The 26215-nt window shown below is 30.3% G+C and overlaps 2 protein-coding genes across 2 annotated transcripts; one reads left to right on the top strand and one right to left on the bottom strand.

Annotated features, from left to right (window-relative positions):
• Positions 1-7845: 7845 nt before the first annotated feature.
• On the top strand, positions 7846-23259 carry LOC136979792 (patched domain-containing protein 3-like). Its single transcript, XM_067275818.1, has 4 exons — positions 7846-7881; positions 17276-18324; positions 18404-18718; positions 23019-23259. Exons 2-4 carry the CDS (start codon positions 17322-17324, stop codon positions 23024-23026), a joined length of 1326 nt encoding a protein of 441 aa, XP_067131919.1. The 5' UTR covers positions 7846-7881; positions 17276-17321; the 3' UTR covers positions 23027-23259.
• A 1880-nt stretch (positions 23260-25139) lies between these two features.
• LOC136979790 (uncharacterized) lies at positions 25140-25825 on the bottom strand. Its single transcript, XM_067275816.1, has 4 exons — positions 25716-25825; positions 25573-25641; positions 25380-25469; positions 25140-25295 (listed from the first exon to the last, which is right to left on the bottom strand). The coding sequence occupies exons 1-4, from the start codon at positions 25812-25814 to the stop codon at positions 25188-25190; spliced, it is 366 nt and encodes a 121-aa protein (XP_067131917.1). The 5' UTR covers positions 25815-25825; the 3' UTR covers positions 25140-25187.
• Between the last annotated feature and the right edge of the window lie 390 nt (positions 25826-26215).

Here is a 26215-nt window from a genome sequence, read left to right on the forward strand (position 1 = left end):
GAGATTAATTACAGTTATTTTAACCGACCACAAAGTTTCAAAAAACACATATCAGCCATGTGTACTACGTATAATAATTTAAAAAAAACATTTAATCGAGTTTTTTACAAAACAAATTATACAAAAAAGTAATATTTGTAGATATTTGCAATTCAGGAATGTAAAGAAATCTTTGAAAGTGTAATTATACACCGTCATAATTTTATCTTAGAGAAATCCAGTTTGATTTTGGTCGAACTCTAATTTATTTAAGTTGTCTCAGGAAACTAAAGAGACAAGATTTATATACTAATAACTCACTAAGCAAGGACAACAATAATGTCGAGACGACACAACGTCAGACGGGGGGGTCGAGAACAAACGATGACTTTATTTCTTTATTCCGTGCTTTTGTCGCCGGGGATGAAAAAAACATAGATCGTTCATCATTACATAGGAATGTGTGAAAATGAGACCCGCCGTGAGCGTCGAAGTAATCTTGCTTAGTAGTGAGTCTCCGAGACATAGTCTTGTCCCAAATACTGCCTTGCCGTTTTACTTGTTTACATATAAAATTTAAAAAGTAGGAATAGGAGGAGTACCTTTTCATTAAAATGAAATAGCAAAAGTAAGTACATTCAGAGCTCTCCAGTCTAATTCTCTGTAATATGACAAAATGTTCAACCCCATCTCTGGGTTCTATATAGATAAACTGAGTGCTTCATAACTAACATTAACCATCCTTTTTGAAGTCCCACGCTGTTCTCTGATCCAAACAAGAGTATTTTTATCCCAGTTTGCATAATATTTGTTTGTTTGCTCAACCAGTGCACAGTATAGCAAATAGATACAATACAAATGATTATTTTGCAAAAATAATTTTTGTTTTTTTGCCACCATCTCATCTTCATCATTGAGTGTATAGTTTGGAAAACACTGCACTAAATATAGTTGTGTTTGCAGCGCATGACTTCATATAGTCTCTAATCCGTCAGTCTAAGCTTCATTAAATAAGCAGATGCTCATATGATATGAATCATATCTGATAAGCACATGCCTATTCAAGTGCACTGATATATAGTACGACAGTATAACAATGTAATCAAAAGGAAATATAGTATATTATATGTGCAGGGACTGTACATGCACATTTAGAAAATAATATGCAGTAATGGCACTAGGATTTTTTCTCTGTGAGAATATAAGAGCCGTTACTGTGAGAGGAATGGAAGATTCTTGTTCAAAGCACTTAGTAAAAGGACTTTTACATGGAGATTGTTTCTTTGTCCTTGTATTATTTCTACTATATCCAATTTTACAAGCTCTTTATCTTCATGCTATTAACATGTAAAATATAAAAATGCAATAAACCTACACTTTTAATTTTTTAAAGTAGTTACATAATAAAGAAATAGATAAAAGCTTTCATGAAAAGTCTTCAGATAATCAAATTTTTTTAATTGTTCTAATTGTTACAAAATTTCAAAATTAACATATTTGCTACTTTTTATGGATAGCAAATATATTTTTAAGAATTTCAAACATTTTTAAGTACTTCAAATACTCAACCAAATGATCGTCTTAAACAATAGGGTTATGAATCTGCTATTATTAATGATTAAATACCAAATTATTTAGTATTTAACATGGAACAGGAAATTAACATTCAAGTGAAATAGAAATGCAAGTATCTGTAAAATATGATATAAATAATATATGTCAGTAGTAGTAGTCAAATGGGCCACTCTAATCACAAAATTCTCATAAGATAACATATATGTCTCACTCTAATCACAAAATTAAAGAGGGACATACATGTTATCCTATGGGAATTGAAATTTTTGTGATTAGAGTGGGACATACATGTTATCCTATGAGAATTTTGTGATTAAAGTGGGACATACATTATATCGAATGGGAGGTAAGTCTAAAATTATTTACTCGACAATTTTGTGATTAGAGTGGAACATACATGTTATCCTATGGGAATTTTTTGTGATTAGAGTGGGACATATATGTTATCTTATAAGAATTTTGTGATTAGAGTGGCCCATTTGACTACTACTACTGTCAGTACATTTATTTTTATATAAAATACATTAAGTATTGAGATTCTTGCTCGCGTTCAGTTTATTAGTATTAAGTAGATATAAGTATTCCTACTAACAGCCATTTGGCACTAACTTCTACACTTAGCTATTTCGTGGCGCCACTCAATTATTGGTGTTCGCTACACTCAGGTTTTCTTTTAGACGCTTCGAGGGACTACGGCCTTGCAGCCTAAAAACTGCATGCCAACATCAAACATAGTGGTTACAGTAGCAATACGTACGCCGTTCAGAGGGATCCTACCTTTCTCTACTATCTATCTCCTCTCCTTCTTCTTCCCCTCCCCTTTCCTTTACCCTCTTTTCAGCCGGCTAAACACTTCGTGTACGGCCGACGTCTTTCATGTATGTATGTATGTCATTTCATTTGCATATTGCAGCTGATATCTTTTTCTATTTCTCACCAAATAATTCAAGCTATGTCAAACCAGTTTTCAAATTACTTTGGCGACCTTAAATACAAATAAGTTGCTATTTTCCATATTATATTAAATAGTTTTATACGATTAAACAAAAATATAAATATAAAATAAATTTATTTTGTTGATTTTTACCAGTTAAGAAAATATTTTTCATATCGCCTCATTGTTTCTTGATTATCATTTCTATTCATTCAATTATTTTTATATTGTATTAGAAGTATATATTTGGCCTGTGTTCATAAAATCGGAAAGACCAGGAATTCATCCTTGCGTGACCCAAGCTTGTCAGACAGTTCGGCCAGTTACTTATACTGCTACAATACCATAAAAAATATATTTTGTTGTTTATTCCGATGCTAAAGAGTTTCTCCGCGTTTTCTTCAAATTATCTGTTTCAAAGTTTCAAGTTTGAAAAATTCGAATCTGAACAAGCAAAACATTTTATATTACTTTAAGTAACTCGAGAAAAACTGAAATTAAATAAGTAAGTTTACAATTAAAAATTAAGAAATCGGAGATCTCTGGAGAAATGTGTCTCCGATTTACTCACTTTTACTGTTTCTTAATACAATTATTGACAGGCCAGTATACCTTTGTAAGCTACTTACCCATCGAAATTAAAAGAATTTTTTTTTAAACCAACAAAAAATTTTTAATAAGAGAGAAATTTTTATAAATTATTCTGATAACACAACATACAGCTTTATTTTCCTTTCTTATAAGTTGGGGACTGCAGAGCTTCAAATTATGTGAAAATTTACATTTTGGACTCTTACAAAGTGTCTTTGTAGAATGATTACGATTCAATTGTACAATTCATTTGAAAATGTTCAGCAAATATTACACGTCAAAAATTGTATTTCGTAACAGTAAAAATGACTAACGGGTGACTCATTTCTAGAGATATTTCACTATTTTTTTTATTTTAACTAATTATCATCCAGTGATATTCTACAATAATTAATTTTGTTCACAAAGTTCCTTCTTCATTTCATCGAGAAAATTATCAACGAATAAAAAACTCAATATTAATAATTTTTTTAGCTGCAAAAAGATCATAAAACCAGTAATGATTTATTGTGACATTGTCATGATGCCGGGCTGCAATTTTTATTCATATCTATCTTTAATTTATTTAATTTAAAACTTACTCTTCACTTGAAATTAGTAGTTTTGTGTTTATAATACTTTTCGTTACAGGAAAGTATTATACATCATACTTTTTCGTTAACAATCGAGTCGTGCCAGTCATCTATGTAATTCTTTCGGGAAAAAATTGTTGAATTCAAATAACGTGACACCGTCTTTGCACAGGAAGTTCCTATACAGTTAATCGGGGCTTGCTGAACTTATGCTTTTCATATCTCGTCTCTGCTTACAACTATCTTACAACGTTGTTCAGATCAAAGAAAGACAGTCTGACAGACAGTGGCAAAACACTGGGATTTATAGGTCTATAAATTGCTGCTAATAAATTAATGCCCACTTTTCAAATAATATAATAACAAAGACAAATACAAATACGTGAATTAATTTATTTGTAAAAAGTTTTTATTACGCTCGTCCTATACAAGTACACAAAAATAATATATAATTTTAAAACTTGTTCATTTCTGCTGCGGTAAACGCTGAAGTGGTTTTGAAATATTTTCCGAGACCTTCAAGTTTATTTTTATGTAATTTTTCCTGTTGTTTATTAAGTTATGCAGGTAAAATCCCTAACTATTACGTGTTTGCGTGACACGAAAGCAACGTAATCTTTATACGGTTAATTATTTCTTATTATAAAATTCATACTTCAGAAAAAATAATTAAAAATAAGACTTAATACTTTTGTAACTTTAAACGTGCCAAATTTTAAAGTAATTTCATATGTATAAGCAGAAAGATAATCATGCTGTCTATAGAAATGAAAATTCAAAAATATTTTTATAAAACATTTAATTTTTACAAATTAATTTATTTGTAAAACAAAGCTAAATTAAAACTTCTTTTTCACGTATTAAGCATATCCTTATTTATTCAATCTTATATTGTTTGTGTCACGCAATTACGAAAGAAATTGAGATGTTTTCCAATGTTTCGCATTTTTCCTGTAGCTCAACTTAATAGGATACGTCAAGAGAATGTACACTAAGAAGGGATTTTTCGAAATCCCCTCCCCGCGGGGAGTGTTATACATTTATAATAGATACATTTTGAGCCACAGCAACGCGTGGCCGGGTACAGCTATTATATTAGTAAATGTAAAAAGAAAACAAATTATATTTCGGAAGATTATTTTAATATAAAATTATAACGACTAGTTTCAAAAACGTTTTGATGATGAAACGAGATATCTCCGGTCAATCGGTCAAGCACGTGGCGACTAGAAATATGTGAGGAATAACACGTGACAGGTAAATTCGTTTTTTTTCAAAGATTTGTTTGTCAAAATTCGGTCTAGCAACGTTTCCATTTCCAACTTCCCAACGAGCAACGCATGCGCAAATCTCACACTACTGCCTGTTTGTAGTGAGTGTCGCCATTTTTTATTTTATTTTGACTCGGTTCTCGGTCCCCTGAGTACCTGCAAGTCTGGTTTTTTTTTATGCGCGCATGATTAAGGCACCTAATACTCTGTGCCAAATTGCAACTCCTGACATATATTCTTTCATATCTCTAAGCCGGTAAGCCAGCAGGCACCGCGATTTTTAAACAAGACATAGTTTTCTCAATAATAAGACAATGCAAAAAACATTTTCCAAAGTTAAAAAAAATAACAAAATATTAGTTTAACGTTTTTATTCGTTTTAATCATTTCAAAGTATAATATAATTTGGAAAATAACAACATTTAAGGTGGATAAAGTAAATTGTGAACTGGATTGACATTGCGTGAAAGAATTTCTGAGAAATACAAAAAAAAACTAAGCTACAACACAAATATATAACATAAAAATAAAAAAAATGTATAATTAAAAGGATATCATATTAATGTTAATAAATTTCAGCTGTAATTATACAATTTTCAATTTTTCTATTTTAAGTTGTTACGTTGTAGATACTTTTTCTTATTTTTATGCAAAAGATTTTCTTATTTTTTGTAGATGCCTTTTCTTATTCTGTTTTTTTTTTCTACGTCCATCTTTCGTTTGTTATTCTCTAGAAAAAATTTATCTAGATGAAAATAAATACCAGATGTGGTAAGCAAAACGGACGAAATTCAGGTTAACTATTAATATATACGATCTTCCAGTCAGTAACTGAAGTCTCGTAATTTATATTTAGAATTTTTACCTTACTATATACAGCGATACATGTGATAAGAATTGATCCTGACAATAAACTAAGATTAACGAGCGATTAATTATTATCGCACCGTCACACTGCTGAGCAGCAATTTTTCATCATATAATTTTAATTAATTTAATTTCATATATAGGCTATCAACAACAAATTAGTAGTGTCTTGCCCTCTGTGAATCAAACTTTACCTGTTAGGAATAGAGTCGTGCCGGTCATCTAACTTTTTTCAGAGAAAAATATCTCAAAATAATATAATGTTATTTCCTTTTCGCACAGAAAGTTTTTGTATAGTTAATTGGAGCCTCCTATCTTTTAGCTTTCCGTATTTGTTTTCCAATTTTCTCTATTTACCTCCGTTCCGGAGATTAACCTCTTAGAACCTTCTGTAATCTAGATTTAGTCATATAATAAATGCTTTGTTTATTTGATAAACCTGTCTCCTGTCACTCCGTAACACGGACACTTTCCGACTTGCTCACTTCCCTCGCCACTCTATTTAAACCATCCAAACGATAGGGAGATCGGATCTTACCGATCCGTGCAGATTAAGTGGTCATTACGGAGTTGCCCTGTAACCCCCTGCTTATCTCACATTTGTCTATAATATTCGTTAAAATTTTTTATGATATAACGAAAAGGAAATCTGTCAACAAATATATTATTTTCTAATTTATTTCCTCGTTTATCTTGTGTTATAATGTCACGTAGTTTTTTTGCTTAAATTCCGGGATTTAAAACGCCACGCTATGTCAAACCAGTTTTCGACTTACTTTAGCAACCTTCAGTGAAGCGAGTGGCTATTTCCTAAATTGTAGTTTATTATTATATACAATAATACTCTTCAATTTAGGAAAATACTTTTATCACTGTCCCTTGTGATCTAATTATTTAAAAATTTTTAACAAATAATTTAAATAATAATTATAGAACTATAACGCCACGTTAAAAATGATTATTTAAAGTGAAAAAATTAATTATTCATTTTATTTTTCATTTGTATTATTTTAATAATATAAAATAATTTTAAAAATTGCAATTTATTTTTAGTGATGATAGGTAAAGTAAGATGAGAACTGGTTTGGCATTGCGTAATTAAATTTTCGAGAAGTGGAAAACGAATTAAGCTATAATTATTATTCCCTTACTGTCCTTATTTTATTTTTAATTATATATTTTGTCATCGTGGACGGTAATTATTGACAGGATAATTATACCGGTGTTAAGCATTTGCACAAGAGTTGAGGGAAAAGTTCTTAAAGAAAACAGACAAAATATATAAGAATTAAGCTATAATATTTTTGATTTTTTTTAAAGTACTATTTTGTTATTATAAATTTCGAAATTTTTCTGTGCATTTCTGTGTTCTATTTACATATAATTTATAATAATATAACATATATTAATTAAAAGAAAAAAATAATACTAAAAATTTTAGGTTGTAATAAAAACTTAACAAATTTCAAATTAATCAAGATTTAATTATGAGTTTTTCTAACAAATAACTAATTCATAAAAAAATATTTGACTTATTTAAACTTATTATTTATTTAATAATTAATTTTTACGACAAAAGTGTACCTTATTTAATAGCGCGGATGCGGCCGAAGTTTTTATCTTCGAAACGTGAACGTCGAACGTCGAGCGATTGACGAATCTTATAAGCGGCATTCGACGTTCACGTTTTAAAGATGAAAACTTCGGCTGCAACCTCGCTATTGTCGTTTTTTTTTAAATATACTTATAACTCTTATAAAAATTCGTAAATTAATTAGCATTTATTATAAATAATAATTAAACATATTTTACATACGTTCATTTTGTAATTGGCTGGTATCCAATTCGAAAGCCTTGTTGACATATAAATTTTTACAGTCGTCCGACTTCTCTTAATTAGTCTTTAGAACGGAGTTAGATACATAAAAGACGAGAACAGGTATAAAAACCGTTGGAACAGGCACCCCGATTAGCTGTTTACGGAATTCTGATGCAAACCGGAATTCACGTTATTTCAATTGAAATGTTTATCCTGAAAGGAGATAGATAACCGGCACTACTCTATTGTTACAAAAAAGTGTAACGTACAGAGGTAAGACACCACTAATTTTAGATAGAGAGCATATATTTTAAATTAAATAAATTAACCTGTTATTTTTCACTATTATTTGGGAAAAAAATGTAGTGTGATATTTAAAACTAAAATATATGTGTTTATTAAGTTATGCAGGTAAAAGCCTTCAAGTTTATTTTTATGTAAGTTTTCCTGTTGTTATTTAAGTTTTGCAGGTAAAATCCTTAACTATTACGTGTTTGCGTGACAGGAAAGCAACATAATCTTTATACGGTTAATTGTTTCTTATTATACAATTCAGAAAAAATGATTAAAAATAACACTTAATACTTATGTGACTTTAAACGTGCCAAATTTTTAAGTAATTTCATATGTATAAGCAGAAAGATGTAATATATATATATATACATAAAACGTTCTTTATTACTGTTGTATAAATATATATATATATATATATATATATATAATATATAGAAAAATCTTGCATACACAAACGTAAGCAAGATTTTCGGAGAATGAACCGGCTAACAACTATGAAGAACCCTGAAGAAGTTGGTAACATCCTACCAAACACTGGATGTATAATATGTCACTTAAGATGCATTTTCAGTTACATTTTTTACCTGCCAAGCTAGGAGAGGTTTCTGTTGAACATCTGAGAGAGATTTCATCACACTCTTTGAACTAGTACATTTAGCGGATTAATTCTGGATTCTATAGCCAGATACTTCAGAAGAAGTATATAAAAAGAAAAACATGTCATTAATTGTTTCAGTATTTAAATGTATAAAATTATGAAAAAGCTAGATTTAACACAAATTTATTTATATCTAGTTAGCCAATTAACAATATGTGTAGCTAATAAATATATTTCGAACAGAATATGTTTTTCTCGATTAATTATACTTTTCTGTAAAGTAATAAATATTATGCTAATTATGTTGCCAGATTCTGATATTTTACCATTGAAACTATCAAATTTATTGAAAACGTTCGTTGAGAACAGAAATTTTATTCTAGGGATTCTGCAGAAAGTTGTTACTAATTCAATATTAATTGTTTACCAAAAATAATATAAAAAATACCTCATTATTATTCCATTCATAGAAGTATAATGAATCATATAACGCTGGGAAAAAATAATTTTCCTGTAAACAGAAATATACAAGTATTATTCTCCAGACTCCATATTTCCTGCAATAGTAGCTGCGAGTAGTCGCTATAGAATAGTTGCTATAGAATTAGTAATACATTCGCTTTGTATACGCATTGTCAGTAACCATAACCATAAAGGTAAGTAAAAATAATAATAAAGTATTTTTATGCTTTAATTTTTAATTTTCTTTTGTTTTAATTTACAAGATGGAATGGATAAAAAAAGTTGTTCTGACTTTTCAATTATTTTGGAAAATTTATATGCAAAATATAAATTTTCTATAAGGATGTCATACAATGATAAAAGATTTAATGCAAAAACTTTTCAATTTGAATAATTCTAATCTTAATTAACATTAAAATGAAAAAAACACATTTGTTTCGAATTATTTTTTCTAATTATTCTCATTTCTAAGCAAATTATGAAAATATTTTTACTATATGTAATCTCTATTATGTATTTATAACATATTAAGTAAATCTTATCATTAATATACCTTTAATTTTAACAAATATATTAAGTAATTAAAATAAATGATGATGATGACTAACATAATTAGTAATTTTTGATGATTATCAATTACGGCTTAACCTAAAAACAGTGATCGGCTTCTAAAATCTGTCTAAAGCAGTTTAGAAATATCGGGTTCTAGGGAGTTTTTGCACGTCCAACCTTATTACAGACAAATACGTGAAATACGTTTAAAATGCCCACATGTCAGACCTGTAGCCTACCTACTTTACATCTATTAACCGGTTAAATCACGCACATATGTAATCGCAGGACAGACATGTTTGTGTTTTCAAATATTGAATTTTGTTAAGATATCGTCTTGAAAAATCATAAGCACGGTCTGATACGAAATGATAGAGGCATTGTAAAATAACGACATTAATAAGTATACCATAAACATATCACTAAATAATAGAAGAGACTTGTGTATTCGTTTGTGATAATATCGTATAATAATTATTTTATCAAAAAAAAACTAATAAAAGAAAATTATAAATCAATTTAGATAATGCTGTTTAGAATATACTTAGCCCAAAATTATAGAGCCACTTAAACATTTAAATTAATTACTTCGTAAATTCTATCTGGCATTGTTTTAATAAGATCTTTCTGTTCTTCATCTGTAATTTCAAGTCAACAATCAATTAGTTCTTCTTTTTAATGACTTTACTGATGTAAGGGGTGTCCACCATGAACCTAACACATTTCTTTCGACTGCCATATCGAAGTGCAAGGATGTAATCAGATGTCGTGCATTCCATTAGGCGGAGAAACCTGTGGAAGTTGTATAGGTAATTTTGAAAACCTGCCAAAGTTACTGTAGGTGGCGTGGCAGTAGTCAACGCAAAATGACTTCTCAAAAGCTGTGGGTTGGTACGCTGAAACAAGATACAATATACAAGCGACAAGTACTGTACAATTATAGCTACGCATTACTACGCTATAGGTCAATAACCTAGACTATAGGCGTTTATAATTATTAGCGAGGTTGAGGCCGAAGTTTTAAACGCGAAACGTGTACGTCAGACGTTCAGCGCCGCTTTCCTGTAAGCCTATAAGTTTGACAATGGCGTTTGGAAAGTCAGTGGAATCATGCTCGACATTCCGAACGCCATTGTCAAACTTCTAGGCTTACAAAAAAACGGCGCTGAACGTCCGACGTAAACGTCTTCGCGTTTAAAACTTCGACCTCAACCTAGCTATTAATATGGCTTTAACTCGAATGCTAAATAATCGAGAGAGAGTTTACAATCGCGATTATAATACCTCGCGGTTTGATGGTTCCGGATCCTGTTCATTCGATGTCGGTGAGACGATCGTGGATCAAGTCGAGGTAAAATTCCGAGTAGCCCATATCCGGATGGGAGCGGGGAGAAGGGCAAAAAGTCACAATTTATCAAGTCAAGTTTACTCTTTAGGAACCCGCCACGTTGTCCTTATATGGATATTTAACGTGGAAATCTGATCAGGTGACCGTTTGCTCAGTACTGCTGACACGATTGTTTGTTAGCGATTGTTTAAAGATCCTCCCTAGACTAAGTTAATCATCAACTGTCTCACATTTGACAGTCGACCGTTATAACATATTTTCACTAATTTCGCAGGTTAATGTGACTTGTTGATAGTTACGTTAATATTCTCCCTTTCTTATTCCGTGAGAACCACACGGAAAAAAGAGGAAATTTTCTAATGTTTCTCTGTTTCAAAAAAAACTGCTTCTGGATCCTCACAATATTGAACTTACTTACATTATATTAGTATATAATAATATAATACATAAAAATTATAATGTTCGAACTCCGGATTAGAGGTGGGAAAATCCAATTCCATTTATGAGACTAGAACAGTTGAAACTGATCCACGCGTCAAACTATTCCGATGGAACAGTTTCTCGAAACTGCTTAAGAAATTGCTGGACTAGACCGTTTGAAGAAATCATTATGTTCTGTCAGAATTGCTGTTCGACTTCTCGGTTTCTCATCGGTGATATATTATATAACGCTTCCTGCCTAAATAAGACGGCACTACGGTAAAGCGTCCTCTTGCGTTAGAAATTTCAAAAAGTTACAAACACAGATACAATACTTACTCAGGTACAATTAACATTGTTTTAAGATTAACTTTAGTATTGTTTGCACTAGATTTAAACGACAGAGGTTATCGCTACGCGAAGCTGCCGGAAAATCACGAGTCTGTATATGCTTAATAGCTCTTTCGAGATCAGACCAATTTTTATGTGGTTTTTTGAGAGTGTTATTTAAAGATAAGTATTTATAAAATTATAACCCATTGTTTAAATATTAATATTAATATTTGGTCGATTATGGGTACGTAATCGACCAATGGCATGATGTTTTGCGATTATTTTTAAAGTATTAATTAATACAATCCTAATGACTTTAAAATAGAATATTTATAAAATTATGTCCCATTTTACTTTTTTGGTTCAGATGTACAGTACGTAACAAGAAAAATACTGGAATCGTGTCAAATTTGACCCTCCACGTTTTGAAAAATTTTGTCTAATGCCTTATTTATAATAGAATGTTTGTGTATTTCTGCTCCTAACTTTTTATTATATTTATTTCCTGCGACACTAAAAAAAGAATGATCTACAACCTAAATCTGGACACCCGTTTCTTCTCTGATATCATCCCTTTTATTAATATTGTGGGAACCGGGGAGTAAAAGCTGCGTGCTTTGACCCCACTTATCGGCACAGATCGGAGAGATCCGTCACTGGGTCAGTGGATGGCCGTAGGAGGGCTGAAGTGAGTGGGGTGGAAATGAGCGAGTGACCGATGTCCAAAATAACAGGAGACAGGTTGTAAAATACACAATACGATTATTTATTAAGACACAAATATATACTATACACAAACCAAAAAATAAACAAACGTAGCGATAAACATTAGTCTAGCGGATTATGATCTAAGTTATACTTTAAATTAAAATCTAGCGATAAGCGTAAAATCTACTAATATAATAATAACTGTGTGCAATTGGCGCGTCACGACAATACTAGCGCGGGTCGGCTAATCGTAAGTAATAGTGGTTTGGGCCATACTGATCACAAAATTAATTTTCTAATTACAAATTTAAATTACATTAATTTTATTTTAACTTTAAAACAAAGTTTCTGTATTAATTATTAAATGTTTTTACAAATTTGAATTAAATTCATTTTATTTTGACAATAAGGTAAAGTTTCTGTATTAATTATTAAATGGATAAGAATTTATTGAGTAAGTTAAAATGATTCGATTTTTGCAGGCTGGTAACTGAATTTCTTTTTAAAATATATCAACTAAATATATACTTTCAATTCATCGTGTTAAAACTTCTAATGAAAAATTACTTTTTATTTTTACTTAAATTTAAAAATATTGCGGTTGAGAATATTTATCAGTAAATTTAAAACATGACAATTTGAAATAATATTTTATTATTAGAAAATAAGTTGCACTGGTAATTTTTAAAATAAAAATTTGTCGAGTAAATTAAAACACAACAATTTGAAATAATGTTATAACAAAAAGACAAAGTTTAAATATTCTTTCTAATTATTAATTTGCAATAATAAATTTTACAATTTGTTCTAATATAGAAAGTAAATTAAAACAAACAACTTGAAATAATAATATAACAGTAAGGCAAAGTTTAATATATTTTTTCTAATTTGTACAATTTGTTCTAATACAGAAATAGTTAAATATAATAATTATTTAAATTATATTTCTTACTTATTTATTAAATACCTATACAATGTATTCATTTTGAAAATAGCTATTTTTCGTTTAAGAATTGTTCGTAAGATAGAATATTATATAAATTGTAATTTACCCGAGAAATTTCTGAACTGAAAATAATTTATAACTTGAAAAAAAAATTAAACACCACAAATTATTTGTAATCTTAATTTAATGGACATTTAAAGTTAATTTTGTGATCAAGATTTCTCTTGAAAAATTAATTTACTTAAAATTTAATTGGAATAAAGTTGACAAATTCCAACCTCTTTCAGATAATTTTATTATCCTCTTCATACATAAGTTAGATATAAAATACCAAGTTAGGTTCTAAAATACCAAAAATTAAAAACCACAACTTTAAGCAAATTACAAGATTACTTAAACTGGAATTTTGTTTCTGGTTACCAAAAACTTGACTAACAATTTATTGACGAGTTCCAAAATATCAAAAATTAAATCGAGAATTATCATCAGTTATCGTGAAAATTTATTCCTGCACTTACATGCAGAAATATGTCTTACTTTAGATAAACTGAAGAAAACAGTAGAAACACTTAAATAAACTGTAACCTAAAAACCTTTTCAAAGTAATTTCAATGTTATATTATTTTGTGTACCCGAATATCAATCAAGAAAATTAATTTCAGTATTGATAATAAAACTATTACACGACAAATTATTTATATCCTGAAAAATTATTTGTGATCTTAATTTACTCGAAAAATTAATTTTGTGAATTTCATGAGCTGTATTTATCATACAAAAAATATAATTTTTGATGTTGAGAATTTTTATAGTAAGGTATATGAAATTTTATTTAATTTATATAAAAAGTACAATATAATACAAGAGAGGGCAAATTTAATTTTTTAAACTTAACCGAAACAATATATAACATAAAAAGTTCCATCATTTGACATTGAAATGTTGGGAGTACCTAAATCCTCAAATATTGGCAAAAAATGGGCAGATAGAAATTTTTATTCTCTTAATGCAAATACAATTATTTAGACATCGAACTTTTTTGGATGTCTAAGATTGGATAATATTTTAAAAAATTGTTATTACCACAAATATTTTAAAAAGAAATGTTTTTTTTGCAATATTCTATCTTACGAACAATTCTTAAACGAAAAATAGCTATTTTCAAAATGAATACATTGTATAGGTATTTAATAAATAAGTAAGAAATATAATTTAAATAATTATTATATTTAACTATTTCTGTATTAGAACAAATTGTACAAATTAGAAAAAATATATTAAACTTTGCCTTACTGTTATATTATTATTTCAAGTTGTTATGTTTTAATTTACTTTCTATATTAGAACAAATTGTAAAATTTATTATTGCAAATTAATAATTAGAAAAAATATATTAAACTTTGTCTTTTTGTTATAACATTATTTCAAATTGTTGTGTTTTAATTTACTCGACAAATTTTTATTTTAAAAATTACCAGTGCAACTTATTTTCTAATAATAAAATATTATTTCAAATTGTCATGTTTTAAATTTACTGAAATATTCTCAACCGCAATATTTTTAAATTTAAGTGAAAATAATAAGTAATTTTTCATTAGAAGTTTCAACACGATGAATTGAAAGTATATATCTAGTTGATATATTTTAAAAAGAAATTTAGTTACCAGCCTGCAAAAATTGAATCATTTTAACTTACTCAATAAATTCTTATCCATTTAATAATTAATACAGAAACTTTACCTTATTGTCAAAATAAAATGAATTTAATTCAAATTTGTAACAACATTTAATAATTAATACAGAAAGTTTGTTTTAAAGTTAAAATAAAATTAATGTAATTTAAATTTGTAATTAGAGAATTGATTTTGTGATCAGTATGGCCCAAACCACTACTACTATCGTACAATAATGCGCGTTGATTCTATTATCTATCTTAACTACAGGAGAGAGAAAGTTTACAATAATCGTTTCATTCTAAATGAATTCCTCTAGATATGCCTAGCTCCCAGGCTATGCGGTGGATCTGTAGACACCGGCCGGTCGAGCTGAGTCAGAGGTGGACCATCTGAGGTTAAATCGGAGTTGGGACGAAAATGATCGTTGAGGACTATTGCGGATAGACTTCTGTAAATATCCGCTCTTGGTTTCGCCGTCGTGTATGGCCGCTGTTGATGTCTGCCGAAGCGTATGGCGGATGGACTTCTTCTGGGTTGGACGCCTCTCTGAGGACTGCATTTAGCCCCTTTTTATTTTCGTCTGAACAGATGCTGAATCCGTTCAGACGAATCGGGTGTAGAGTGCACATATGACTAAGGATTGTTGATATCAACTGTTTCGAATCGAAGTTTCTAGCTTTCCGCGACCGGATGAAAGGATCGGGAGGTTCAGCATTTTGTTGGGACTTATATGATACCAGGGCCGGATTTACATAAAGACATTTGGGGCCGGTGCCCAGGGCCCCCACAAAACTGTGTTTAAACATAATTTTTTTTTTCTATTACTGCGACAGCCTAGTGTGGCCTAATCATGAGGGCCACAGGCAGAAAAAACCAAACCCGGGAAAAAACCTATGAAACATCAGAAAATTTCGGGAAAAAATTTTACATAGGTATTTTTCAATTAAATTAAAATAATCAGTTTTACACAATAATATATATGTAAGTTTACAATAACTTTATTTTTAAATAAAATTTACAACTTTCTAGTTGAAATCTAGTTGAAAGTACAGTATTTTGTGTAAATTTTCTAAATCATCAAATTTGCCTACTCTTAAAGGGGGGCCCCCACCGAATTTGTGCCCAGGGCCCCTGGATTGGTAAATCCGGCCCTGGGAATCATTGACTTAGTCATAAGTGAAAAAGTTTAGTTCGAACCTGTTCACAAGATGACCCTTTCTCTATCTCCATCGAGGGACTGGGATACGTTATACACCAATTGGTTGGAAAGACGAAAGATTCATATACCTCAAACCTCGGTGGAAGAGGAGGAATTTTCCTGGATACCTGGGACATCTGGTGTAACATGAGAAGGGCACTTCTCGTCATAGAAAAAAAGGAAAACAAATGAGTCATCCTCTTGACCTCTCCGACGACAACTCGGAGAAAAGAGGGAAATTAATTAACATCAGCGTAAAAATTCTAGATAGCGCAGGGAATCTTACAATATTTGTTCCTAAAACATGTTCGACTTTAATTACATTTTGTAATACATACATACATTTCTATCTTCAAGCTCAGAACCCGAGAAGAGTGAGAACAGGCAAAAGGAATGTACAATTTTACAAACTGTCTATTCAGCAATTTTCTCCACGTTCTCCTATCTAGACGCACCTACTTTGCTTTAGACACACTTCTTCGATTTATCTTTCTGACTTAACAGATTACGTTGTTTCAGATACTCATTCACTTGTTCCAACCATGATGTTTTCTGTTGTTTCCAATTGCGTTTTTTTTTTTTTTAATCTACTTTCCAATGTATACTCTCTTAAATAGTCCTCTCCTTTCATTATCTTATCATGGCCGAACCATTTTAGGTCTGCCTTTTCAAACCACCTTTGAAAACCTTTTCAACCACCTTTTCCACTTTTTCAACCACATTTTTTTTCAGTCCACACTCCTCCTGTACTTGTTCATTTCTCACAGAGTCTCTCTTTGTTACACCACACATTCCGCTCAAATACCTCATCTCACATGCAGTAATGCGACTGCTGTGACACTTCTGCAATACCCGTGTTCGGCTACTGTGCAGTACATGAGCATAGGAACCACACTTCTATACACAGCTATTTGTCTTAGCTGTGCATGTAACTTTGTCTGAGTTCAAGAAGTCTCAAGGTGTTCTTTTTGACGGACTGGAAACCAGATGCCACGATCTGATATTTACTCCTTCTACATAACTTCTATGGTGAATTAATACACACATTATAAAATATATTTTGGTTATAAATTTTAACTGAACTAGTGTTAAAATGCGCTGAAAATATTAAGATAATTTTTATATTTTTCAGATCACTAAGCTCAGGTCATTTTTCAAAGACATATCAAAGCTGCAAAATGAAACTTCAATGCGTAAGAAAAAGTCTTTGCTGCCTTTTCAAAAAATTAGGAATGTTGATTGGACGGCATCCATATTACTTTATCATTATACCTATACTTTTGTCTATTATTTTATCTATATTTATTGAAGAGTTAACACCCAGTAACATGTTTAATGACATATCAATTCCAGATAGAGGAAAACTATTTAAAACAAAAAAATTTATAGAAAATACCTTTTCATATAATTCATCTGAATTTTCTGATCAGATAAGAGTTCCTGAAATACCTAATTGTCTGTTCATACATGTGTTGAAGAAAGATGAAGGAAACATGTTTGAGAAAGGTGTTCTTTCAGAAGTAAAATTGGTTGATGAAATCGTACAAAACATAACATTAGAAACTGATAGAAAGTTAATAAAGTATAGCGATATTTGTGCTCTTATGCACAAAACATGCTTTGAAAATCCTATTATTGAGGTGATATCGGAAGCGGGAATAGATTCTATACTACAAAAGAGAAAGAAGCTGAAGTATCCAATGGATATAGATTTCTTGTCTTTCACTTATAAAGCTTACTTTTTAAATTTGGGTGGAGTTTCTGAAGACAATTACAACTTTGTAGATAAAGTAAACGCCATTACGCTAATATATGTAACTGATGACAAAAACGAAGTAAAAAAGAAACTGTTTGAAAAATGGTCCACTCACGTTTATGATATGATTCAAAAATATCATTTTGTAGACATCAAAGTTGTTCCAAATTCTCCATTAGCTATAGAAAAAGGATTTCACGAAGAATTTCGAAGAGCAAAACCTAAATTAGGAGGTTTGGTTGCATTTATGATTGTACTTTCAATATTTCTCAACATGAGCAACAAATGGGTGAAAAGCAAACCTCTTCTTGGGGTAGCGAGTGTAATCAACGCTGGTTTAGCTATTGTGTCGTCTTTTGGATTAATGGCAGCGTCAAATGTAGAAACTACTTATTGGAATGTTACAATTCCGTTTCTAATTCTCGGTAAGTAGATCACTGTTGCTGCAATCATACTGTAAAGGTAGAACTGTCACGTTAAATAACAAATTTATATGTTTTTCAGTGACCGAGATAGATGATGCCTTTGTATTAATAGCATATTGGAGAATGACTAATTTTAAAGACACAGTTGAGAAACGCATGGAAGTAACATATTGTGAAGCAGGAGTTTCCATTACTTTAACTTCACTCACTAACTTCATTTCGTACTGCATCGGGATGATGGCTCCTTTCCCCTTCATTCGAATATTCAGTTATTATACTGCTACTTGCATAATGTTCAATTACGTTTATCAGATAACGTTTTTCGGAGGATGTTTGGCGTTAAGTGGATACAGAGAGCAAGGGAAAATTCGTTTCGGAAGATTTATCAGAAGTGGTAAGTTAACTCTACTTTGATTGATGGATTATATTTTCCAATTTGATTTTTACTATATATGTTAGACGATCTCAGAAAAATGTTAATGTAGCTTATTTTTATGTAACTAGAATATCTGTTACTGACGTTGTGTGGCTATACTTTTCTTTATATAAATTTTAGTTTATTTCATTTGTGTTAGTTAAGGTACAAATTAAATATTATTTGTTATAATATTTTTGTGAATATAAAAAATGGAATTAAGGTAAAATTTGTATTTCACCACGAATCTATTCAGTTGAGTGTACAGTGTACAGCAGTGTTCAAAATGAAACTGCAAGCTGTGATTTTTAGTTAATCTTAAACAACGGAATAAAATACAATACAACACCATTCTTATTCTCGTTTTGAATCAGATCTTGAACTAACACCATTATGGTATTATTATGTATATTGAAAGAAAGGGTTAGATTTCTGGAGCCCAAAACATTTGAAAATTATGATTACTTAAATTCGTAATAACGTAGTAAAATTTCATAATACTTATACTAGGGTGTAAAAATGCTAAGATTTTATTTATCTTCTATCAGAATCAGGATTTTAAAGTACAGTCAAACCTGTTTTTATGTGCTCTTTTTATCTGCGATTTTTATTTGTGCGATTTTTTTTAATGCGAATTTTTAATTTGTGCGGTATAGTTGGCGACTAGTCTCGTGCGATTCGTCATGTCTTACGTTGACTTATTATAGCTAAATAAACTTATTATAGCATAAATGCACTTATTATAGTAATATTATTGCATGAATATGCGAAAAATGAAATAATTTACTTTTTAAGTCAACAAAACACCACCTGGACAAAAATATGTAAAACAGACGATAGACAAGACGATGCAGTGAAGTGCTGACATCTGTTGTCAATAAATTCTATTTCGTACGGTTTTGAGTTATTTTCTATGTGAGACTTTTTTTATGCGGTCCCTGTTGACCGCATAAAAAAAATATTTTTTAATTGTGTCGCGAAAACTATTATTTAGAGCCATTCGTGAAGTTTCGTGAGATTTCTTTTTATGCGTTTTTTTTAATGCGGTCTCTATCCCCCGCATAAAAACAGGTTTGACTGTATATTGTACTCTATAATTTGTGCGTAATTATTTTAAGAATAGTCATTTTAGCATGTGCTAGGTTGTTTTCATAATAAGAAAAAATCTTTCTATTTCATATATAATTTTAGAGAAAATCTTTCGTATTGATTAGACTTTTCGAACTGGTTGAAATAAGACAAATCACCCCCCGCGAAATACTCAGGTTTACTGATTCTACATGAAACTACACTGGTACCGGGCACTTCCTGGCACCAGTGTAGTTTCTTGTAGTGATATTTTTTATTTATCTGCAATTTTCTTCTAAATATCAACTATAATTTTCTCCTATTCCAGAACAAAGCGAAGAATATCTTGAAAACAATGATAATAGTACAGAAGAAGAATTTACTATGGCACATTTTAGAGATTCATTAGGAAAAATACTTTCGAATCAATACGTGAAGATGATTATCATTATAATCTATATCATTAATTTATTAGGTGGAGTTTGGGGCATCTTTTATCTTCAGCATGGCATCAAGTATGAAAATTTATTTTCTGAAGATTCTTTGCTTACAGAGAGCTACAGAATTAGTTTCAAGTTCTTCACGCGTTACTCATATCCCTTTCACATAATTCTTAATAAAACGTTGGATTATTCAGATATAAAAGTACAAACATCAAATAGAAACTCTGTTAAGCAAATTCGAGAAACATCCAAATATTGCTGGGGAAGAATTTACTGTATCTTGGTTGAAATTCTACAAAGAATTTCAGAAAAGTCCCGTAGCAAAATTTTCATTGCAAGGTTACAATATGTCAAATAAGCAGGACTTTATCGATGGACTTCGCAATGTATTTTTTAATATCAGGGCTGCCCAATCACTGTCTAATGACGTCGTTTTTAACAGCAACAAAACTGACATCTTATACAGTAGATTTTTTATCATGGGAAAGAATTTAAATTCTTCATACTTAGAAAGAGATGCATTGAGAGATTTGTTAAAAATCGCTGAAGAATCCGAAATTCCTGTACTGGTGCATTGTGTTAAATCAGGTTTAATTGAACAAGGAATCATCATTGGACAATTGATTCACCAATTATTTTGGATTACTGCTATACTGATTACAGCGGTCTTTCTATTGTTCGTACCAAATTTATTAGTCGCAATTACGGTTGCAATATCTGTCGTATCTGCAATGGTAGAAACCTTAGGTTACATGTCATTATGGGGAGTCAACTTGGACATAATATCGATGCTATGTCTCATATTATGTATAGGATTCAGCGTAAATTATCCTGCTCATATTTCTTATGCTTATGTCATGTCACAGTACAAGATACCAAACGAGAAATTACAAGATTCTCTGTATCGTATAGGTTTTCCCATACTTGAAGGATCTTTGACCACGGGGATAGGAATATTGATATTGTATTCTGATGTATATTTTCTTTCAACATTTGCAAAAATTGTAATTCTTGTTTCTATAGAAACAGCTTTTCATGCTCTATTCTTTATTCCTGTCGTTTTTTCTATTATTTATAAAATTTTCATTTATTGTTAAATAGGAAATAATAATTTCTTTTCATTGACCTTGTTTTCTACTTTTTCAATAAAAGTTTGTTCTCCACGAATGGACATTCATGAAAGTCAAACTTTTATTTAGATATACAGGGTGTTTTAAAATGAATATCGGGGTTTAAGGCTATGTAGTATTTATTACATTTAATTTACAATTATAAATAACACATCAAATGAAAGAGCAACTTAAACAGTTTTCTTGGGTACACCTGTGATGCACTGTTTCCTCTGTCTTTTGTTAGAAAGCGCTAGTAGCAAAGACGGCTACTAGCGAACAGAAAGCTTTTCGTGTTTTACAGTTTGCAAAAACTGAATCTGTAGTTATAGTGCAACGTGCGTTCCGTATTAAGTTCCATTGTAATCCTCCAAGTGATGATAACATTTGTAGATGGTATCATCAGTTTGAAGATACCGGCTGTCTTTGTAAAGGGAAGAGTACGGGATAACCAAGAGTGACTGGAGAACGTATTGAACCAGAGAGAGAGCCGTGCGACTGACGCCATGCGACTTTTACCTTGGGGGTTCATAAAGGATCATGTATATGTGCCTCCGCTACCAGCTGACCTACCCTACTTAAGAAACAAGATTGAAGCAGTTGTTGCAACAATTACTCCAGACAGACTCATTAAGGTTTGGAAAGAACTCACCTTTTGACTGGATGTGTGCCGTGTGACGAATGGTGCTCACGTTAAACACTTGCAGGAAAAAGCTGTATGAGTTGCTCTTTCATTTGATGTATTATTTATAATTGTAACTTAAACGTACTAAATACTATAAAGCCTTAAAACTCCGATACTCATTTTGAAACACCCTGTAAAATATAGAAATAAACATTGTTATATTTTTGAAGCTTACATGAATAAAACTGGTTGAAATTTAATTTTTATATGAAATAATGATTGCATTTTATCATATTCTTGTCTGTTTTAGAATTTCCTAAGTATATAATATGATTTTCATATATCTAACAAGCAAATAGTAATATCAAGAATTATCTTCTAATATTGAAAACATGCTCCACAGTTACATAGTTCAAAGTTTTATAAATTTTATAGTTCTGGTGTCTTGTCAAACATTAAATCACGATTTTAATTTTTTTTCCTTGCCGTTAGATCAGAACTTACTGTTTATAAAAGTATAATCAATTTTTGTACGTATACACGATACAATCGATGTTTTTGAAAAGACTATCAAATATGCATCATTTAAAACAAAATTTAAAAAAAAACGCTTAATGCTAAGCTTCTATAGTTTTAAGACATTTTGTTATTATGTTTTCTATACTTCGTCATTATAAAATTTCCTTGTAATCTATATCTGAGTTCTTTAGCTATGCCCGTTCTTATAATTTAATAATTTCTTCGAGTTTCCAAAATTTCCCCTGTTCAGTTAACAATGTTTTTGAAGGTGAATACATAAACAGAAAACATCCACCCATTAATTAGGTTAACAACGTTTATAATCAATAGACAATAGTTAATATTATCATCAAATATTATCAGTGTTATTTTTAAGGATATTTTTTGCATATTTCATTTCACGACAATAGAATAATTACTGTTCATTTATAAATATATAATCGGAAAATACTTATAAATATTTTTATTCTTCTAATACTCCATTTACATATTAAATGTAGATTCTTTATTTATAGACAAATAAAATCACAAATAAAATATAACACTCCAGATAATAATAAGTGATAAATAATAAAAATAAAACAGAAAATGGGGACTACATATCGTGCTATATCAATTATTAAATACTGTAAGGAACCTTTGTGAAGTTAATATCATGGACAATGAACGTGTCAACACATCTTTGATAAAACATCAATGTAAACTAAAGTTCATATTAAAATATAAGTCAATAAATAAAAAATTGTTGTAAAACTACTCATCAGTAAAATTTTATTGAATAATAAATAAATTATAAATATGTATGTATAATGTATGCAGTAAATAATTGACAGAATGTTAGTAAACTTATTGTCAGTTTTAATATTAAAAACAGATTGCATTGATTATATAAGATGTGCATCACGATATGTAAAAGAATTTTATGAAGTTCGATAATACTGTACGAAGTGAATATAATAATTTTGTATTTTAGCCAACAGAAGAGAGAATGAAACTTAAAACGCGTATTGTCAAAAAAATATATAAAAGATACGGTACTAAATAAAGTGGATGTTAAATAATCTGAAGTCTTAAATCATCTCTACATCGTGAAGTAAAACAGACAAACATTATGCAGCAATGAGTTGCTTAACTTTCTCGGCAACATTTAAAATTGAGTGTGGCTCTATCTGTTATGATATATTACTATGAAAAGATTTTAATATTTTTAACTATTATAAAATAAAAAGCTTAATGTTCAGGATGCGGACAGGTTCTATAATAAATTGTAAATGTTAATAACGAGTAAAATCTTTCAATAAGTCTGTTCCTATCGAGATATGACAAATGTCGCCCTTTAACTCCTCACGTTCTCCACGTGTAATCGCCACTATTACAGAAATATCTCTACAAAATTCAAAAATTTCTGACGAAAAAGCACAAGTTTTATTACGCTTTAAACGGGTTGAACAAAATCGTGCCTTTCACGTACACCCACATACACACCAACAATCATAAATACAGAAAAAAACAACAGAATTTGTTTGCATTTCTGGACTTTTCATGGTCTCTTGAGTGCATAATATAAAAATCTTGCGCGGTTATTTTTTGACTGATTGCTAACAGAGCCGAAAAGGTGATAAAAGCACGATATCAAGAAAACAAAAAGTAATAATTATCTTTAACGTGAAAGCTCAATACCAATCTCTTCTATATCAATCAAGTTTCACTCAATTTTCAAGCAAATTCTCTGGAATATATTTAATAAACCCGAGCTTTCGTAAATAGCAGTGATAGTTCAGTATATACAAAGGAATACAAGTCAGCCATTGCTTTAAACCTTCGTATCTAAGTGAACTTTCACCTTAAACAAGCATTTATAAAAATTTACTAAAATATTTTTAAAGTTGTGCTGGAATTTGGGATTATAATGTTTATTGCAAAAAACAAATTCCTAACTGTGTAAGCGAAACGAAGCCTATAGACCAGGTGTGGGCAAATGCGGCTCTTTTTGAGTTACATGCGGCTCTTGCTGAAAGTGTTAATTTCTGTTTTATATTATTATTTTTACAATTTCATTTTTATAATTTTGTGATAATATGATTATTTAAAAAATTCAATATTTGTCTTATATTATTCATTATATATAAAATCGCGCACCTTATTATACTATCCGCCACGACAGTACAGAACTGCGGCTCCCATGCGTTTTGCAAAACCTATATTTCGTTTCCCACTGAACTCTTCCTTGTCCACCCCTGCTATACACTGTGGTCAAAATGTCACTTGCGAAATGGGGTAATCAGTGTCATTGTTTCAGATGCAATAATGACCGGAAATAATCATGTTGACCCCGATCAACGAGTGAAGTTTGTTATCCAGGATAATAAATGTATTCTTAAATTCCGCTAGGAAATTGCTAAGAGCTTGGTGTAATTTTCCATAAAGTTTAGGTGGAGGCGTTGGAATTCCTGATTTGCATCCCGTGTTCTGTGATTATACCCACTTAAGAAAACAAACTGCACTCATTATTCAGGAATCATCGTAATTACTTCCAGTCATTATTGCGTCTGAAACAACAAGTACAGTGATTACCATTATTTGATGAGCGAATTTTTGGTCACACTGTATTTTACTTGGTTGCATACAAACTTGCACCAAATTATATCAGACAATTTCGATAATGTATGACGATTGGATTTTTATCAATAAGTATTATTGCAAGTTAAAATTTCAGCGCGATTTCTGCTTTGATGAGAAACATTTCTCAGTTTTAACAAACTTGAAAAAACTGAATGCAAGGATTTTGCCAGCTGAAAAAATTGCGTAAAACATTATTAGCATTTGTTATTATTTCATTTTTATGAAGTTTTTCTTCAGATATTTGAAAACTATACCTTCAGGGGAAAGTTCTTAGTGATATTGAAACAACCTCCTATAGATAAAGCCAATGAGCACTTTCCAAAACGTTTCATAAAATCCAGGACCTGTATATTTTAAGAAATGCATTTTAAGAATGCGATAAAATTTAAAATAAATTATAAATTATAATGATTTGTGAATGATTTCACTAGTATTAACGCAACTTACTTTTAACTGAAATTGTGGAGAAAGCTTGCACGCTGCAACCCCACGAATATCTTGAAAGGTGTTCTGTATCTGAAAGCAAACAATAATATTATTTAAAAAAAATAGAAATAACTACAAGAAACTACTGTTTTCATTGAACATACCGAAAAAGCGGCATAAGACGCAAGAAATCCATAAATGATACAAACAAAAGTTAAGATAACAACTAAGCCAAGCATTATGTATTTGATAGATTTATCCATATCTATATACAGATACATGTAGTAGCTGAAACTGGTTCCGAATGTGACAGCGGTGTGAATTACAACTATTACATAGTTTAATTTATTGTTCAGTTGTGATACATTACGCCATAAATCGTCTTGACGGGCCATGATTTCTTCTAATAGGACTTGAACGTTATTCTGGTTTCTTCTTAACAATGTGAGTTCTGAGGACAGTTGTTGAAATTCCTTTACGATTACAAATCCACTTATTCCTGCTAGTATTGAAAAAATACCAATTCCACCGATAACGTAACTAACCCATATTCCATATTCTATGCAACAAATGAAAGCTTCACTTTCAAATGTTGCTCCCATACGCCAAGCAGGATAAAACACAAACGAATTTACTATTGCCATCGAAGAGATCAAGAGAATTA

This window comes from Centruroides vittatus, unplaced genomic scaffold, assembly GCF_030686945.1.
Source record: "Centruroides vittatus isolate TY-2023 unplaced genomic scaffold, ASM3068694v2 contig_641, whole genome shotgun sequence".
In the NCBI taxonomy this organism is placed as follows: Eukaryota; Metazoa; Arthropoda; class Arachnida; order Scorpiones; family Buthidae; genus Centruroides; species Centruroides vittatus.